Below are 20,211 nucleotides of genomic sequence, written 5' to 3' on the forward strand. Positions count from 1 at the left end.
GATACCATGAAAGCAAAATTACTGTAGCCGAAGTAGCAGAAAAGAGAAGAAGAAGAAGAAGAGATGCTGGAATGTCGAACTGCTCTGCTCAGTCGACAGTACTATTATTTATATTATGGTGTAGTACAATGATACAGGAAGTTACTAGAATGCCCCTGATTAGTGATGGGACACCCAGACAACTTAAAACATTAAACAGGATTAGGCCCATTAACAAAGGCCCAGTACAGGACAACTTAAACTTAAGTATAGGCTAATAAGAACTCTTATCAGCCGAATACTCATACATACAAAGACTTCAATCCAACATAAAGCATATTCAAAAGAGAACATAAAAATAAAATCAAACATATAAAACATTTTCAAGCATTTAAAACCTCTAATCTCTTTTTTCACTCAATTGCATTACTTCATGTAGCTAATGTAATGTAAAACATATTACATTCTTGATTCTACGAGCCACCTTTGTGCCACGCCCCTCGAGGCAAGCCCAAACAAGTCCACGTTAGGTCTTAAATTCTTAGTTTTTTCACACAAAAAATAATGATTTTATAGAGGAGCCCCCGGCCCAACCGCCATGTTCAAAAAAAGCAAAAAAGCGTCAAATTTTCAAAAGGCGCACGCCCGGGCTGAGGCACAAGGCGCATGCCCATGCGCACCAGGCGTGCGCCTTTTGAAAGGGCTGCGCCTAGGACCTAGGCGAGGCGCATACCCTGAAATGTGCCTCACCTGTAAGCCTAGGCACGCCTTTTAAATCACTAGTTCCCATTTCCCATATGAAAGATTCCTTGGTAATTTAGACTTCTTCACTAAATGACAAACTAGCAAACCCCACGATTCAATCCTCAATTCCACATTGGACCTGTATCCTACAGAAGCTGAGAGAGAGTTGGAGGAGAAGTCAATCCATCACACCTTTTCATTCCCCAGGCTTCTATTTGTACCACCCTCAGATCTCATATCTAATCAAGTAGACAGTTACAATAAAATCATACTTTCTGACACTCTCCAACCACCTTCGTGATATGGCCTATAGGTATAAAACTATAAACATGCATGATAGGAACATACTAACTACAGCTCTTTTCTCACTCTCTCTTTCTCTTCTCTTCTTTGTTCTCTTTTGTTGTTTTTCTTTTTTTCTTTTTCTTTTATTTTTCTTTGTTGAATACACATCAGAACACAGCTCGACTGTAAATCCTTTCAGCCAAGTGGGATAATCCTGCTAAAGCTTGGAAAGGGTGTCATCCTCTTCAAGTAAGCCCAGTATTTTAAAAGCGTTGTACGCAAAAAAAAATAAATAAATAAAACACACACACAAGGGTCATTTTGTGCCCGAGATGCAAGGCAAGGCACAAAAATGTAAAAAATGCTAAAACATTCAACAAAAAAGGCAAGAATATTCAAAAACATGCAAAGTATTAAAAAAATAAAAATATTAAACACATTAATTAAAAATATAAACTTATTTTTTAAATAAATGATTTAAAACCTATTATCTCAAATTAAAATAGATAAACATAACATGTAAAACATATTTAAAATGAAAATTTAAAAATAAAATCAAGCATAACATATAAAGCATATTCAAGCATGTAAGCTCTTAATCTCTTTATTTTTTCCCAAATGCATTACTTCAAATAACTATTGTGATTTTAAACATTATGCATTCCTGATTCTACAAGCCACCTTTGTACGCCCCTTGAGGCATTTGACCAAAAAAGCCCCTTGAGGAAAGCCCAAAAAAGTTCATATCAGGGTTTTAAATTCTTAATCATAAATAAAAGATATTTTTAAAAGGCATATTTGCTAATGTTACTCATTCATTCATCCTAATAAAAGATATTTTTAAAAGACACTTAAAAGTTATAAAACCTTTTTTATAGGGATTAAGAATTTAAGACCTTGATATGGACTTGTTTGGGCTTGCCTCAAGGGGCCTGGTAGGGGGTCAAGGGGCAGAGCCTCCAGCCCAGTTGCTAAGCGCAAAAAAAAAGAAAAAAAATGCACAGATTTTCAAAAGGCACACACCTAGGCTAAAGAACAAGGCGCACAGCACATGCCTTTTGAAAGTGTTGCACCTAGAACCTAGGCAAGGTGCATGCCCTAAAATCTGTCTCGCCTATGTGCCTTTTAAATCATTGGGTAAGCCAATCCATTCTACTAGTACTTCAATTGAAACCTTGCCACCTTCCAAACCCATTGAAAATCAACTGTATGTTGAACTAATAACTTGCCTTCGTCATCTAGAATAGGTAGAGAGGAGCAGGCCATCTTGTTGCTCTTCAAATATTTCTTCAAGAGTGCCATGTGAAAGGTCGGATGTATTTTTGAGGTCACTAGAAACTCCACTTTATACACCATCATCCCAATCTTTTCTAGGATCTAATAAGGTCCATAATAACTGGGAGTCAATTTATGGCAGGGCAAAGAAGCTACAAGTCTGCCTGTACGGTTTCAACTGATAATAAACCCATTCACCAACTTGAAGTCATCTTGTTGATGTTACCTGTCATGTCTCCATGGTCTATTGTGCCAGCCTCAGGTTGGCCTTCAACTCTTGCAGAACCTAATCTTGGGCTAGCAATTGTTCCTCTACCGATGCAACTGCTATACAGCCATACTCAAAGGGTAGAATTGAAGGAGGTTCCCACCAAACAACGCCTAGAATGGTGTCATACTGACAGCTATTTGGTATGTGGTGTTATACCATAGCCCAGCCCAAGGTAGCCATTTCATCCATTGCTAGGGCCTTTCACTAGCAAAGCATTCGGGTAAGTTTCAAGACACTAGTTGACCACCTCCATCAGCCCATTGGATTGGGGGTGGTAGCTAGTAGAACAGTGAGGTTGAGACCCTAGCAGCCTGAAGTATTTGCTCCAAAATCTGCCCATGAACACTAAGTCACAATCTAAAACTACGGTCCTGGATGTACCGTGCAATTTGGCCACATCTCTAATAAACACCTCTATAACCATGACTGCATATAAGGATGCAGAAGACCTGAGAAATGCCCATATTTAGTTAGTAAATAACCACTAATAATGATAGATTTTCCAGATGATGTTGGCAAACCAGTTATGGAATTCATCAAAGTATCTTCCCAGACCTGTTCTGGAATCTGTAATGCTTGTAGCAGGCCGGTTGGAGTGAAGAGTAGAGTACTTGTGCTACTACTAGTAGGTGGGGCAATTGACTACATACTCCTGAGTTTCTTTGCGCATTTCCCACCAAAAATAAGGGCAACTAGCCTTCTATAGGTCCTTAAGACCTCCAAGTGGCCTCCAACCACCACTGAGTCATAAAAAAGCTTAAGTCAGGTAGGTGGGCCAACCAGGCTGATATTATGAGCCTACCTTTATGATGTAGATCAGAGCCCACTATTTTATAGCCTGGAACCAAAAGTGGCTTTGAGCTCAGCTGCTCATGTAGCTTGAATAATTATGGGTCATTTTGGGCCTGATTTGCAGCTCTTTGCAACAAAGGGAATACGGGCTTGGATTCCATTAGCTGTGATAATTCCAGTGTTTTAAAAGTGCAAAAGGCTTTTTGCCCCTAAGGGCAAGGCACAAGGCAAGACATACACCTTTTTGAAGCAACATGCAAAATTCAAAAAAAAAAAAAAAAATTAAAATTCAAAATAAATCAAATATTAAATATAAACCTTAAGTTTAAACTAAATGATTTAAAAAGCCTATTAGCTCAAATTAAAATGCATAAACATAACACATAAAACATATTCAAAGTGAAAATGCAAAAAATAAAATCAAACATAAAATATTTAAGATATTCAAGCATGTGAAATGTTCAATCTTTTTTTCTTTCCCAATCGCATTATGCATTCCTAATTCTACAAGCCACCTTTGTACCAAGCCTTTTGAGGCGATCCCAAACAAGTCTATGTTGGCTCACTTCAACAAGAGCCCCCCTTTCAACTAATGTTATGCATCTTTATTCTTCTTAATATAAAAGATTTTTATTAAAAATAAAGAAAAAATGAGATCCCCCTTCCTCCTTTTTAACCCCCCTCTTAAGGAGGCTTATGCCTCTTTGTGTCCGAGAGGCTTACGCCTCTTGCGTTCTGAACTAAGCCTCACGCCTCTAGGTAGTGGAACGCCTCGCGTCACACCTCTGTTTTAAAACATTGGTGTATAATGTTAAAAATCAACATATATGGAGTACTTTACTAGTTCATACTTGTCTACAGACGTGTCCATAAGTCCTTGTTTCTCTGTCTTGTCAAGTCAGACTTCCAATTCCCAAACACACCATGGATTCCAATTCATGTCTATGTCCATGCATACTATTAGCCATTGAAAGTTTCTATCTTTTTAATATTAGACTTACCAAAAAAAGATGGGTGGCTTCAGATAGCTTTTTTAAGGTAATAAACAATACATAACAGGGGGGTTAAGGGGTGAGACAGAGCAGGGTGAACATGAGGTCCACAACCTTACCACCAAGAGCCTGCAGTTATGAGGGTTTGATCCCTCATCTCCATTTTCAGAGGGACCCCCCAAGTGGCCATCTCAGCTACTGGTTCATTAGCATGCCAAGGGTTTCTGATAGACGCACTAGAAAGGCAAGATGTAGGCAGAAATCAACTGCATTGGAGATTAATTTCTTAAGTGGAAAACTTAGAAAAAAAAACATGAAAAATAAAAGATGGATAACAAGTTTGTTAGCCCAATTTTAGGGTGTTATGGAACATTTTATGCATGTACAGAATTCTTTTATCCATTAATTAATAAAACCTTGACTGTTACTGATCAAAAATCATTGCGCCGCTAGTACAAGAAAGCAAGACTGCGTTTGGGAGTGCTTTTTGGACTACACATCCCAAGAGGAACTTGTGGAACCATTTTTGGCCATGAACCACATCGCCATATGTTACTCTCCTTAGTCATTCAGCTTTCCTTGTTAAACAACTATTTATGTACGTGCTTATCAATCATATGTCCTGACTTATACTGGTAGTTTTAATAACTAAAGTTAACTGATCAAAGTTGTACTCTTTAATATAAAACGTACCTATAAATGTGGACTTATTTTGCACAATGTAAGGTGTTTTAGGCCAAATTTACAGGGTTGAGAAGGAACCTGGAGACTCCTTTGAGCTCCAAAAATGTAAAATAAAAGCTTATTAGATAACACAACTAGAAAACTGTGTGTGAAGCAATTTAGGCATCTCAGGAATCTTACATGTAGAACATGTTGTGATGGTCAAAAGAGCTCTACTTGTTTACTACATGGGTTTTCCAGAGAAGTGTTGCCAAGAGACTTAATGGGCTCAGAAATCATATAGTGGCAGCTTTGGTGGCATCCAAAAGTGCTCCATGTGTTTGCAACACCACACATTGTTCCAGTCCAATAGACCCCAAGTGGCAGAACAAACTTTCAGATCTTCAATGGTTGTAATGTCAAGGGGAAAGGTTCAATAAAATGTGGGTCATAGAACTGGCACTGACTGAAGGAAATAACACTCCAAAGTTCTAAAAACTCATCTGCCAATCAACCCAGTAAGAAAGAAAGAGGTCTAATCCAACCCAAATCAATCAGGCAGAAAAACCAGGTCAGTCATTGAACCAAATAGGAGGTCAGATGTGGTTAACAACGGCAGTGCAAGGCAAATTACTTCAAGAATGAATTCCTTGTTATTATATTATTCAAACTAGAGAGACCAGATCACCATTGCTTCGAAATAGAACTTGCAAAATATGAAAGCAAATGTTCAGCATGCAAAAAATTTACCTTTTAATGGATCCAGGGCTGGAGGATATTTATTTCCATTAGATTTCAGATCTAATAGCTGCTGAACTGTTTTTGAGTATGCTGCATTACTGACTGCTTCAAGAAGCCCAAATTGATCAATTTTTATTTTGCAGTTGCATATGCTTAAGAACTCTCTGTGCTCAACTCCTCTGACCTCATAATTTACACCAGCTGCACTACCATGGTGTGGTAATTTGATATTGATATTTGTAGTACTTGATCCTTTGCGAGAACCAGCAATTGTAAAGTAGTCCTCATCTAGACCACGTTTTGATTTGGGAGCAATATAATAACCTTGTTGAGAATTACTATTTTCTTTCTCTAGTGATTTATCACTAGCTGAATATGATGGCAGTTCAGGTCTCAATACTAGAACAATGTACTGCTTAGTAGTAGCAGCAGCAAATGGTGCTTTCAATACTACTCCAAGTAAGTGGTCTTGGGCCTGTCAATTGTTAATGAAATTCATTCAGCAAAGCTAATTACAGTAGTAAAAATTACAGTGCCATTTAAAAGGGCAAGAGGAAAAGTTTGCACAAACAATATAACAATCCTCTTTGCGCACACACACAATATTTCTCAAGCCCAATTGGAATTGCAGACTCTCTAAGACAAAAGGAAAAGTTTTCACAAACAATATAACAATCTCAGAAGATTATAAAGCAATGGTAAAAACAAAATAAAAAACCTACAAGGCACCATATCTGAATCCTCTTTGCATAAACACACACACAGACCCTGAAAGATCAGGGTTTTAGAATAATTTCTCGGGCCCAATTGGAACTACAGACTCTCTAAGACTAGAATTATTGGCAGTAATACAAGCTGTACAAAGGGCAAAATAAATGCAATCAGATAATCTAATTATGGAAGGGGACTCCAAGGTGGTAATTAGTAGGTTATTAAATAATGAAATAGAATTATGGACTTACAGAAATAAAATAAAGAAATTCAAGTGGTTAACAGGGGACATGAGAGTACAAATTCAATGGGTGCAAAGATCACTAAACAGCTAGGCAGATGCTTTAGGGGGTGGGTTGGGACCAAGTGTTTTGGGCACAGTTGTAATGCATGGGAAGAGAGATAGAGATCCTTCTATGCTCTATAAGCATTGATGTAAATATGTGCATATTGTATTAATTAATGAATAAAGATGTTTGTTATTGATCCAAAAAGTTATAAAACTGTAAGATAATTTCCTTTTACACACATACACACATGAAAAAAGTTAAGGATGCAATGGAGAGGTGCAAATTAGAGTCCCAATCAAGTTATTCAAATTGCATGATGAGTAAATTAAATCATAAGACCAATGTTTTAAAATGTGGAGGCATGACACAAGGTGTTTCACTGCCTGGAAGCATGAAGTGTAGTTCAGAACGTAAGAGGCATAATTCTCCCAAGAACAAAGGAAGTGTAAGCCTCCTTAAGGGGATGAGGAGGAAGAAGGAGAAAGAGGATCTCTTTTCTTATGAAAGAAATCTTGTATTAAGAAGAATGAAAACACATGTTGAGAATGTGTGAGGCTAAGGGTTTTTGGTCTTCTCTCTCTCAACTAAACCCTAAATCTTACAACTATGCATAACACTAGCTGAAAGAGGGGTCTCGTCGCAAGCGAGCAGTGCGGAGAAAGACCACCCGGGCACAAAAAAACCAAATTGGGCTGCAGTAAAAAGGTGTTAGGTGGGTGCCAAAAACCAAAAGACCAAGGGGATCCAAGGGCAGAGTCCCCAGCCCAAACCTTCTTTCCTACCCTTCCCCTTTCCTTTTTTGTTCTTTCTTTTTTCTTTTTCTTCTCTTTCCCTTCCCTTTCCTTTCTTTCTTTTCTTTCTTTCTACGTTTTTTGTATGGGGCATGCATGAGGCATACACCTCTAGGGGTGGTAAACTTTGGGTGGGATGTGAGGGAAGTGAGGTCATCTTATGGAGTAAGTGTGTAGAAGGGGATCATGAAGTTTAATTCTGTTAGAATGCTCGAGTCAGGGGTATTTTGGTCATTCTGGTGTATCTTCTAGAATGTGAAAGGTCTATTGTATCTGTGTTTAAGTTGTGTCCCATCTTCTATGAGGGACAAAATTGTCTTTCTTGTAACTCTAAGTTTTATGAATAAAATTCAAGTGGGTCGGCTAGGAGAGTGATTTTTTCACATTCTCTCTAGTCAGACCGAACTCTCTTTTTCTTCTCTCCTTCTTCTTCTTTCTCTTTTCTTTCTTCTTTCTTCTTTCTTCTTCTCTACTTTGACCTAGAATCAACTAGGGTTTATTCACATGGTATCAGAGCTGCAAGGTCGTATCCTCACTTCTTTCTTGCTGCTGTTCTCTTTCTGGGTTCGCCGCCAACCTTCACAGTCATCTTCTTCTTTTCCGACTGACCTGAGTGGAGGTTCGATAAGGGGCTGAAAAGGAGCTGTCATTTTGTGAGCCTGGAGGTGAGAATGCCTCTGGTCGTTGCTGTGGTGGTCGTTGGAGTGGTAATATTAAACCCTCTATTCAGTACCGAAGAGGGCTGAATGTGGACAGGTATGAACACTACTGTTGCTGGTCCAAGTAAGGAACTGTGAATGTTTTCTTTTTGCTTCAAAAGTTGGTTGTGGTGATGCTCAGTGTGACTGATATGCATTTCAGTCGTGTTCCTCTGCATTTCTCTTCATATGTATGCTGAAAGAAGAGTTGTCGACTGCTGAAGTTCACAACAGCAGTAGATTGGTGGTGGTTGTGTCGTGGTGATTGGTGTATCTATGTTTCTAAATATTTAAAAGTTGATCTCCTGGACCTTGTGTGTAATCAGTTCTGCAGTGTGCAGCCCAAGTGTTTGATGTGAAGACTGAGTGATTTCAGTCTTAGTGTGTTGATGGTGAATGGTTCTGCAGTGTGCAGCCCAGGTGTTTGATGTGAAGACTGAGTGATTTCAGCCTTAGTGTATAGTGTGTAATGTGTATTTAAAGAAGCTGGAGTTAGTGGTGTTATAAGTGAAATAAGCCTTGTGAAAGAGTGTGAGGTTGTGTTGTGTATTTGAAGGTGAAATAATTAAGATGGCTTCATTTGAAAATGGGAATGATAACAAAACAGGTGTCATGCTTTCTCCAGACTATCTAAGTGTTCAAATGACATCCATCAAGTTGAATGGTGAGAATTATGTACCATGGGCAAAATCTATGGAGGTGTTCTTGAAGGCCAAGAGAAAGGTAAAACATGTAAGAGAGGAAAAACCTTCCTCTGATTTTCCTGGGTTCAGTGACTGGGAACAAGAAGATGCACAGATAATGACATGGCTCTGGAACAGCATGGAACCAAAGATTAGTGTGAACTTCATGTTCCTAGATACAGCTAAGGAAATCTGGGATCATGCTAAGAAGTTGTACTTTGGACAAGACAATACAACTAGGGTGTATCAGTTATACCAAGAGTACTTCAATTTGAAGCAAGGGAGTCAAAGCTTGGAAGAGTACTATGCAAGTTTGAGGAACATTCGTAATGAGCTCAATGTGTATCACCCTCTAACATCAGATGTCTAGATCTAACAACAGCAACGTGAACAGCTTGATGTGACTAGGTTTCTTGTGGGCTTGAAGGCTGAGTATGAGCCTGTCAGAGCACAGATATTGGAAGGATCAGCTCTCCCCTCACTTGAAGAAGTTTTTGCCCGTCTTAAGAGGACATCCATTGAGCCGGTGGAACATTCTTCCTTCTCTGATAGATCTGGTTTGGTAGTGACTAAAGGGAGTGGCCATGGAAGTAGAAGTGGTGGTGGCAACAGTGGACCTCCAAGCAATCGTGGTGGACACATGTTTAACCGAGCTGGTGGCCGAACTATAGGCCGAGAGTCAGGGGGAGGCCGTGGAAAAGGAAGGAGTAATGCTCAGAGAAAATGTACACATTGTGGCTTAGAGGGGCACACAGTTAATTTCTGTTATGATTTGCGTGGTCCACCCAACACTTGGGCTAACCATGCTACATCTAAGAGTAGTAGCACAATTACTGAAAGCCAGCAAACTGCCCAACCCCCTCCACACCCGCTTGTGCTTAAGGGCAGGAAATGGTGAGTGTACCACGGGCAGTATATGAGCAGTTCCTTCAAACATCTCAGCAGAACACAGCTACACTTGCCCATTCAGGTATGACTTGCTTAGCTTCCAAAGCCTCACCCTGGATCATTGATTCCGGAGCCTCCGACCATATGTCTAGGACTCCTGATGTATTTTCTTCCCTTTCTCGCTCCTCCACATCTCAGACAGTTACACTTGCTAATGGTTCTACATCTCCTATTTGTGGTGTTGGTGATGTTGATCTCTCCTTGTCTTTAGCATCTGTTTTATATGTTCCTAAGTTCCCTTTTAACCTTATGTCTGTTAGCGGCTTAACCAAGTCCCTTAATTATTCCGTAACCTTCTATCCTTCTTCTTGTGTGTTTCAGGATCTCAAGAAAGGGAAGAAGATTGGTGGAGGGCATGAAGCAGGTAGTTTGTATTACCTTGATGGTGGTGGCCCCCCAGTGGCTTTTCAATCGTCTCTTACTCCTCTCCAATGGCACTGCAGACTTGGTCATCCCTCTCTCAAGGCTTTGAAGCTGCTAGTTCCTTCCTTGAGTCATCTTTCATCATTAGATTGTGAGTCATGTCAGTTGGGAAAACATCAGCGAGTCTCATTTAGTCCAAGAATTGATAATCGTGTCTCAAGTCCTTTTGCTTTAGTTCATTCTGATGTATGGGGTCCAGTTAAAGTGGTGTCATACAATGGGTTTAAGTATTTTGTAATATTTGTTGATGACTTTTCAAGGATGACATGGATCTATCTTATGAAAGACCGTAGTGAATTGTTCTCAATTTTTCAAAAATTTCATGCTGAAATACGCACTCAATTTGGTGTTCATATGAAAATACTTCGCTCTGATAATGCCAAAGAATACATCTCCTCACCATTTCAGCAATACCTAGAACATCACGGAATAATTCATCAAACTTCTTGTGCCTACACCCCGCAACAAAACGGTGTAGCTGAACGGAAAAATAGACATCTTCTTGAAATTGCTCGGTCCTTGATGATCAATATGCATGTCCCAAAGCATTTTTGGAGTGATATTGTTCTTACATCTTGTTTTCTGATAAATCGGATGCCCATGTCAATCCCCTTTCTCCGTGTTGTTTCCCACTTTGTCTCCATTTCCTCTCACCCCAAGAGTCTTTGGCTGTGTTTGTTTTGTTCAACACTTGGAGCCTGGAGTAGACAAGCTAAATGCTCGAGCTACGAAGTGTAGTTTTCTTGGCTACTCGAGGACTCAGAAAGGGTATAAGTGTTATAACCCAAAATTTCATAAATCGTTTGTATGCTCTGATGCCACTTTCTTTGAATCAATTCCATTTTTCTCAGATGTCGGGGTCTCTTCTTCTCCCTCTGTGGTTCCTCTTCCTCTACCGGTTGTGGACCCTCTTCCCGTAGCTCCCATTCCTACTGCAGATGCACATCATATGCCTGTTATTACAGAGAGGCCGCCAATTACTCAAGTGTATACCCGCAGAAGTGCTTCGGCTCCTCCACTTCAGCACCTGTTGACAGATCCTGCTACTGCTCCTTCTCCCTCAGATCTTGATCTCCCTATTGCTTTGCGGAAAGGTAAACGTACTTGTACTTCTCATCCCATTTCGGACAATGTTTCCACTGCTCACCTTTCTGCTTCTCATTGCAAGTTTATATCATTACTCTCATCGATTCCCATTCCCAAGACTGTACAGGAAGCCCTTACCTCCCCAGGGTGGCGGCAAGCCATGGAAGAAGAACTCTCTACTCTACAACATAATCACACGTGGGAACTCACCACCCTTCCTCCTGGTAAGCACACTGTTGGGTGTAAATGGGTTTATACAGTGAAGCATCTTCCTGATGGCAATGTGGAACGATTGAAGGCACGGTTAGTGGCCAAGGGCTATTCTCAGTTATATGGTGTGGACTATATGGAGACATTCTCTCCTATGGCTAAAATTGGTTCAGTTCGGGTGTTGATCTCATTAGCTGCTATGTATGATTGGCCTCTCGTACAACTTGACATTAAAAATGCCTTCCTACATGATGATCTTGTTGAGGAGGTGTATATGGAGCAACCACCAGGGTTTGTTGCTCAGGGAGAGGCTGGTAAGGTGTGCAAGCTCAAAAAGGCAATCTATGGACTGAAACAATCTCCACGTGCATGGTTTGGCAGGTTCAGTGAAGTGGTGAAGGCCTTTGGGATGAAACAGTGTCATGTTGATCATTCTGTGTTCAGCTACAACTCAAAGGATGGGAAAATCTTGCTAGTCGTGTATGTGGATGATATTGTCATAAATGGAAGTGGCAGCAATGGAATTGACAGGCTGAAAAAATTCTTACAGGACCACTTCAATACGAAAGACCTGGGGAAGCTAAAGTATTTCCTAGGAATAGAAGTTGCGAGGTCAAAACAAGGGATCAACCTATGTTAGAGAAAATATGTTCTTGATCTACTTGAAGAAACAGGGTTGTTAGGTGCTAAACCAGTAGAGACTCCCATGGAACTCAATGCCAAGTTAAGTGTGGATGCAGGTGAAGAGTTTGATGATCCTAGAAGAAACAGAAGGTTGGTGGGAAAGTTGAACTACCTGACCATTACCCGACCAGATATATCATTTGCTGTGAGTGTGGTGAGTCAGTTTATGCAACATCCCCGGGTTCCTCACTGGGAAGCTGTTCTGAGAATTGTTAGGTACCTAAAGGGTGCTTCAGGTCGTGGTTTGTTATACCAAAAGGGAGGAACTCTTGAGATAGTAGGGTACACAGATGCTGACTAGGCTGGCTCTATATCAGACAAGAGGTCAACCACAGGGTATTGTACCTTCCTAGGTGGCAATCTTGTAACTTGGAAGAGCAAGAAGCAAACAGTGGTGGCAAGAAGTAGTGTAGAAGCAGAGTACAGGGCTATGGCCCACACCACATGTGAACTAGTATGGCTGGAGAACTTACTACAGGAGATGGGTTTCTCAATTGACAAACCCATGAAACTATATTGTGATAACCAAGCTGCTGTTCACATCTCATCCAATCCCGTCTTCCATGAAAGAACTAAACATATTGAGGTGGATTGTCACTTTGTGAGAGAGAAAGTGATAAGTGGGGTAACAAGCTGGGACTATATGATATATACTCTCAGGAAATCAGTGGGCAGATCTCTTCACAAAAGGATTGTCTCGGGGAAGAATAGATTACATTTGTAACAAGCTGAGACTATATGATATATACTCTCCAACTTGAGGGGGAGTGTGTGAAAGGTCTATTGTATCTGAGTTTAAGTTATGTGTCCCATCTTCTATGAGGGACAAAATTGTCTTTCTTGTAACTCTAAGTTTTATGAATAAAATTCAAGTGGATCGGCTAGGAGAGTGATTTTTTCACATTCTCTCTAGTCAGACCGAACTCTCTTCTTCTTCTCTCCTTCTTCTTCTTTCTCTTTTCTTTCTTCTTTCTTCTTCTCTACTTTGACCTAGAATCAACTAGGGTTTATTCACAAATTCATTGATGCGGCCTTTCTTTTCCTGGAGAGTGAAGATTGGGTCTAGTATAAGATTCTAGTAGATGATTGGATTGGAGTTGGAAGGCATTGTGATCTTTGTCAAAGATTATGTAGTGTGAGCAAGAAAGAAGTGTCTAGTGTCCAATGTCACGAGATCAGCAATGCTGCAGTGATTTGGTGCCTAACTTTAGGAGACCTTTATTTGATTGGGGGGTGGAGGAATGTATGGAGTTGTTGGCAAAGCTGCAGTTTGTCTCTTATGATCACATTTTCCCCTCATACCGAGCCTTTCTATCCGCAATTGATTGCATCCCTGTTCTCAGAAATGTTGCAGAAGCCTTAAAATGCCCCAAATAGACAGATGCCATGAAGGAGGAGATTAATGCTCTTCAAAAAAATCAAACTTGGGAATTGGTGGATCTTCCAAAGGGGAAAGACCCCGTGGGGTGTAACTGGGTGTTTACAGTTAAACACAAAGCAGACGGAACAGTTTAAAGGTACAAAGCAAGATTAGTAGCCAAAGGGTACACTCAAGTGTACAGGGTTGACTATGATGAGACTTTTGCTCCAGTAGCTAAGATGAACTCAATTAGGGTTCTCCTGTCATTAGCTGCTAACTTTGACTGGGAATTGTATCAATTGGGCATAAAGAATGCTTTTTTGAATGGTGACTTAGAGGAGGAAGTATACATGGTTCAGCCCCCTGGATTTTGTGCCAAGGGAAGTGAAAATAAGGTGTGCAAGCTGAGAAAGTCTCTTTATGGTTTAAAACAATCTCCCAGAGCTTGGTTCAGTAAGTTTCACATGGCAGTTCAGCAAGTGGGCTTCAAACAATGTCAGTCTGATCATACACTCTTTGTGAAGAGATGTCAGGAACAGGTTGTTGTATTGATAGTGTATGTGGATGATATCATCATTACAGGAAATTGGAGTTTAGAAATACAAAAATTGAAACAATTCCTTGCATCTAAATTTGAAGTGAAAGATTTAGGTCCCCTGAAGTATTTCCTTGGAATTGAAGTCGCTCGCTCAGAAAAGGGTATCTTCATTTCTCAAAGGAAATACACCCTTGATCTATTAGGACACAGGCAAATTAGGTGCAAGACCAGCAGATACTCCCATGGATGTTGACCACAAGTTGGGTGACTGTGATGGTGAACCTCTGAAACATGTGAAACAGTCCCAAACGTTAGTGGGAAAGCTGATTTATTTGTCCATGACCCGTCCAAACATTGCCTATTCAGTTGGGGTTCTAAGCCAATTCATGCACTCTCCTAAGAAACCACACATGGAGGCAGCAGAGAGAGTTCTTAGATACTTGAAAAAGTATCCCGGAACAGGTCTACTATTCAGTAAACATAATCACCTAAAGGTGGAAGTCTTTACAGATGTTGATTGGGCAGGTGTTGTGGATGACAGAAAGTCCACGAGTGGGTATTGCACATTTGTGAGAGGAAACCTAGTGACTTGGAAAAGCAAGAAACAAAGTGTGGTAGCAAGGTCAAGTGTTGAAGTTAAATATAGAGCTATGGCACATGGGGTGGCTGAAGTCCTTTGGCTAAAAAATCTTCTAGGGGAGCTTGGAGTTGTTGTTCATAATCCTATGTCTCTTTACTGTGACAACAAGGCAGCCATAAACATCGCCAGCAACCCCGTCCTACATGAGAGGACCAAGCACATTGAGGTGGACAAACACTTCATAAGGGAAAAATTAGAAAAAAGGAAAATTTGCATCCCTTATGTCAACTCCAAAGAACAACTTGCTGATGTCCTCACAAAAGGGATTCCATGCTCGCGGCACAATGAGTTATGTGACAAGCTGGGCATGATAGACATATTAAGCCCAACTTGAGGGGGAGTGTTGTGAGGATTATTTAATTGTTATTTTTATAGTTGTTGTTAGTGGGTTGTCAGCTTAAGATGTTGTCAGTTAGTTATTTTCTTTCTTTCTTATTAGTTTGTTTCTAGGGAGTGCCGCCAGAGGCATACTTGTAATCTCCATTCTTTTTACATATTTTTTTTAATAATTAAAGGCACGTTTTTATTTTATTTATTAATTTATTTTGTTAATCACCCATACATTTTTCCCGCTGGTCGCGGCTCCATTCTTTTTATATTAAGTTAATATAAATAATGAACTGGCGGCAGCCAAAAGTGGGTTTTCTTTTTCTCTCAATCATATCTTCCTCTTCTTCTCTTTCTCTCTCTCGCCTCTCTCTCTCCATGAATGATTACAGATCATTGTTTTCATCTCTCATCCATCCCACTCCTTCCTATGCCCCCTACCACTTCTGCTAGATTTAATATTCATGTCGTAAGACCCTTCATCAGTGCTCACAATCATACATTTCTGGACTAAAACTTTGATGATTGTTTTAAATGGTAGATCAATCAGAGTCATGTTTTGCTGACAAGAGAAAATTCGGCCTACATAATTTTCAGGAAAAGAAATTAAATAAATAAAAGTTATCTTTGTCAAAATAAGATCCTATAGGCAGTGCTTTAGCACTTAAACACAAGCATTTCCAAATATTCTCCTTAAAACCACAGAATTCATGTAAGAAAATATCAAGATGTTTTTATAGAGTAGACAAGCAAAACAGACACAAGTACTCACTATTTCTGATTTAATGACTACAACTCGGCCAGGTAAAAGAAATTGCTGTGCAGACTGCATGACAGTATCCAGTACACGATCTCTGTGCTTATCAGCTTCTGTCAGCATCTCATAGTATTCCTCAATTGCTGGTTCACCCTTTATACAACTGCATGAGAACAACCATGTTCAAAAATGTATTACAGAAGTAAAAAGTGGTGGCCATAGAAAAATAGCTCCCATCAACTCAACTTTAAGCCAACAAAATTTGCCATGCTTGAAACAAGATGAACTTGAAATTATAAGGAGATGAAAAAAATGAGCTATAAATTAAATAACAGTACATTGTTTTCTTAAGTTATGATTGTTAAGCTAAACTCTAATATCATTCAATGTTGTCAATGTGGTGAGACAATTACTAGTTGTTTTAGCCTCCCCAGGTGACTAGTCAGTCACAAAAAAGATGTCTAAATTTAATCTAATATTACAAGTTCATATTTCATACATAAGTTAATAAAGATGTGGAGATGATATGATCGACCAGCCTTATTCTCTTCCTTAGTGAGCCTGTTTTATTCTTACTCAGTTGCTCATTTCTTTTTTCTTGGTGGGCTTTTATTCTTTTAGGGTCATTTACTTAGACACCCCCTATAGTTTCACATATTCATTAAAATATACCCTCTATAGTTTGAGTATTACTAAAACACCCCTATAGTTTGTAAAAAAATGCAAACTAGAGGATAGGTTTTAGTAAATATGTAAACCCTAAACCAGGTCGGCCCCACAAAACTGCTAAGAACAGGATCTCACAAATACCGCAAGATCTTGCTGCTGCGATATCAAGCTATTGCAAGTAGAGACAACTTGCAATTCCACCTGATCTACGATGTGATATCCAAGTGATCTACAATTCCGGATACTTGTGATATCCACCTGTCTGCAATACCTGATACTTGCGATATCCACTTGTCGACAATTACGATATCTAAGTGCAACTAACTCAATTATGATTCCCTTAACACTATGAGTCCATACCACAGGCTCCACTTCTACAATAGACCACTATGATATTTCGCCTTCAGATCTTTCTCAACTTTGTTCGAGTCAGGTCATGGAGTGGATCGCAACTAGAATTCAAGGCACCAACACAACAAGATGGCATGTAAAGGCCCAGAAAAGCACCCCATTTGGTACCAAGATCCTTTACGCTCCACCCTTAACCGCTTGCGCTAAGCTAACATAATTAAGACACTTTTTTATAGATAACTAGGACACCTTTCTGACAAAAGAGTGAAGTTGTTGTTATCATTATCCTGGTTGAATGCCTTCCCACCCTTTTATAGGCATCCATCAAAAAATCGTGCCTTAGCTCCCCATCTCCCTAGTTCTCCTTAACTCTCTCTGGTAGTTGTTCTCAAGAGAGACTCTCTATCCTCTTCCTTGAGAAACCCTAGTTTTCCGTTTTGCAACTCCCCTTGCAGTGCTCAATAATCCACTTCCTATCCTCGTCTTCGGTTGCAAAGGTACATGAATCGACAACCCCCGTTAATTGGATACATCCAAGCTCTCCACATTGGTGTCTCTTAGTCCAACATTCAATACTCTACAGACCACTGACATCCCACTACCTAACATCATAGTTAGGGAAGCCAAAGCAATTGGAAGAAGCCTAAGCTACTTATTCAGGGGAATTCCTAGATTGACTAACACAATAGCTAATAGCTTAACTATAGAAAGTGTAACCAAACAAGGTTGTAAATGAGGCATGATAGGACCTTGGGTTGATTTTTAATGTAGTTTTTCTTCTTTTTTGTGTTGTAATGGTCAGCTCAAGGTCGATTTCTGTATGGTCCCTGTTGTCAAGTCTGAACAATCAGGGCTATTTCCTTTTATGGCAATTAATACAATATATCTTTGTTAATTATCACCTTGAGGGGGAGCAAACCAATGTTCAAAAATTAAGGCATCCTACTGGAGGTCTTTCATGACAAAATTAACTCTGATGAAAAACCTTCAAAAGATGATACCTTACTAGTGTTTATCCCCACACATACGTCTCCTTTGTTTTGCAAGTGGAAAAACTACTTACCATTTACTACTTTGCTGCACATTTGTTTCTAGTATTTGGGAATGGTTTTTTGTCTCTTTTATTGCAAACAAAATTCTCCAGCAACTAGGCCCAGTTCTTTCAATCCAAAAATGTTCACTATGTCAAGAAGGAGAGAAAAGATAATGTGGCAGTGCATAAAGGATGCAGTTCTTTGAACAATATGGGTGGAAATAAGTGCAAGGATTTTTTTTTTCTTTTGAATGGTAAAACAATTTTTAGTGGGAAGAGAAGTACAAAACAAGCAATCATTTGAAGCATCATAGTGAAAGTGTTTCATTAGGTAAGAACCATGGATTTTTGCTCCATACTCTATGGACAGAATCCTTAGAGGTTGGCAGCCAGTGGCTGCATCATTAACTACAAGGAAAGTGACTCAATCACATTAGGACCAGCTTAGTAATGCCAATACAAAACAGAGCTTTGACGGATGCAGCATTGGGAATCCGCGACATCCAAGAAAAGGGGTCTTTAGAATCAAGCATGACACTTTTTTAGCAACTAGTAAGTCAGCACGTGCTTTGCATGTGACACTTTTTTATGATGATGATAATAGTAAATAATATGTTTCCAAAATTTTGTACAATTATTTTATATTTCTGTCTATAAAAATTATGCTTATTTTTCACACATGTTTTTGTTTAATATGATGAATATACAATATTCAAGATGTGCCCAAATGTTTTCTACCATTTTTTTTGTAATTTTAATACTTGTGTGCTTTCATCTTTTTATTAACTTTTATTATTTAATTGTGATATCAAGGGTTGACACATTAACCCAAAAGGTTAAATTGTTAACTCGCCACCAAATTTGGGTTGGTTCTAAACTTGTATTCTATTTCCATGATCAAGAAAAAGTTAAAAACAATTCATGTTTATCGTGTCTAATTTTTCATATGATTAATATAAAATATTACATATCTGTCCAAATGTTTTCTACAAAGTTTCAATATTTTTCATATTTTTTGTATTTTTATATTTTTTGAATTTTTATTATTTAATTATGAGATCAAGGGTTGACAAATATAACCCAAAAGGTTGAATTGTTGACCCACCACCAAGAAAACAATTTCATTTTTGGATCGGATTTAAAATTTATATTTTATTTCCAACATCAATAAAAACAACTATTATTTATCACACTTTGTTTTATTTGATATGATTAATATAAAATATTTTTTGATACTTTATTATTAATATAAAATATTAGATAAGTGCCTAAATGTTTTTAAAATTTCTATATTATTACATAATGTTTTTGTGTTTTTATCTTTTTTAATTTTTATTTAATTATGATATCAAGGCTTGACACATTTGACTCAAAAGGTTGAATTGTTGACCTGCCAACATCAATAAGAATTATTATTATTTATCACACTTGTTTTTCTTTAATATGATCAATATAAAACATTAGATGTGTGCCCAATTTTTCTATATTTTTTATTTTTTTGTATTTATTTCTATTTTTTATTCCATTATGACATCATGGATTGTCCATTTGACCTAGATGGTTGAAATGCTTATTGCCACAAAGATGGAACAAAAGTTCCACTTTTAGGTCAATTTTAAAAAGCATGCATTTTATGCTGTTGAAACTATTGGATATAGATTTAATTAATAAAATTTATTGGTGAAAAAAAATAACTTAAAACTTAGGATTCGATGAGTAAATGGGAGTTAATGACCTAAATATAAGATTTAATGAGAGGGAATTTAATGAGGAGAAATGTAGTAGTTCGAATTACATTTTGTGCCCTCACAATTAGAGAAGGACCAAATTCAAAAATAGGGGTATTCTTTTTTTTTTTTTTTGATAAATGAAAATAGGGGTATTCTAGTCAAGAGTATGATTCAATGAATGATAACGAGAGTTAATAATATAAGATTTAATGAGAGGGATTTGAGTGAGGAGAAAGCGGTTGCTCAAAGTACACTTCTGTCCTTACGATTAAAGAGGGACCAAATTAAAAAATTGGGGTGCTTTAGTCAAACAAAAGTTCCACACTCTCATTCACACTTTTAATAGTAGTATATATTTAGGACTGCCTAGTTATGGAAGCTCCCTAAGGGTCATTAGTAGTCCAACAAGGCTTCAGAATGGGCAGGTCACTAAACTTCAAAAAAGTCACGATAGTTTAATAGAAGGGGACTCCAAAGTTGTGGTGAGTAGGATGGAAAACAAAAGCCAAGCACCATGGCAATACAGACATGCTAAAGGGA

At 38.6% G+C, this 20,211-nt stretch overlaps 1 protein-coding gene across 2 annotated transcripts in view; it reads right to left on the bottom strand.

Moving 5' to 3' along the window:
• The window catches only part of LOC104597017 (RNA helicase, ATP-dependent, SK12/DOB1 protein), a 67,269-nt gene that overhangs the window by 19,708 nt on the left and 27,350 nt on the right, over nt 1-20,211 (bottom strand). For both annotated transcript variants that reach the window (XM_010258385.3, XM_088898108.1), the window contains exons 18-19: nt 15,904-16,051; nt 5,752-6,217 (exon numbers count right to left, since the gene is read on the bottom strand). In XM_010258385.3, the coding sequence (XP_010256687.1) occupies nt 5,752-6,217; nt 15,904-16,051 (614 nt within the window). The remainder of the gene's footprint in view (nt 1-5,751; nt 6,218-15,903; nt 16,052-20,211) is intronic.

The sequence above is a fragment of the Nelumbo nucifera genome, chromosome 2 (assembly GCF_055504915.1).
Source record: "Nelumbo nucifera cultivar China Antique chromosome 2, China Antique-T2T, whole genome shotgun sequence".
NCBI classification, from domain to species: Eukaryota; Viridiplantae; Streptophyta; class Magnoliopsida; order Proteales; family Nelumbonaceae; genus Nelumbo; species Nelumbo nucifera.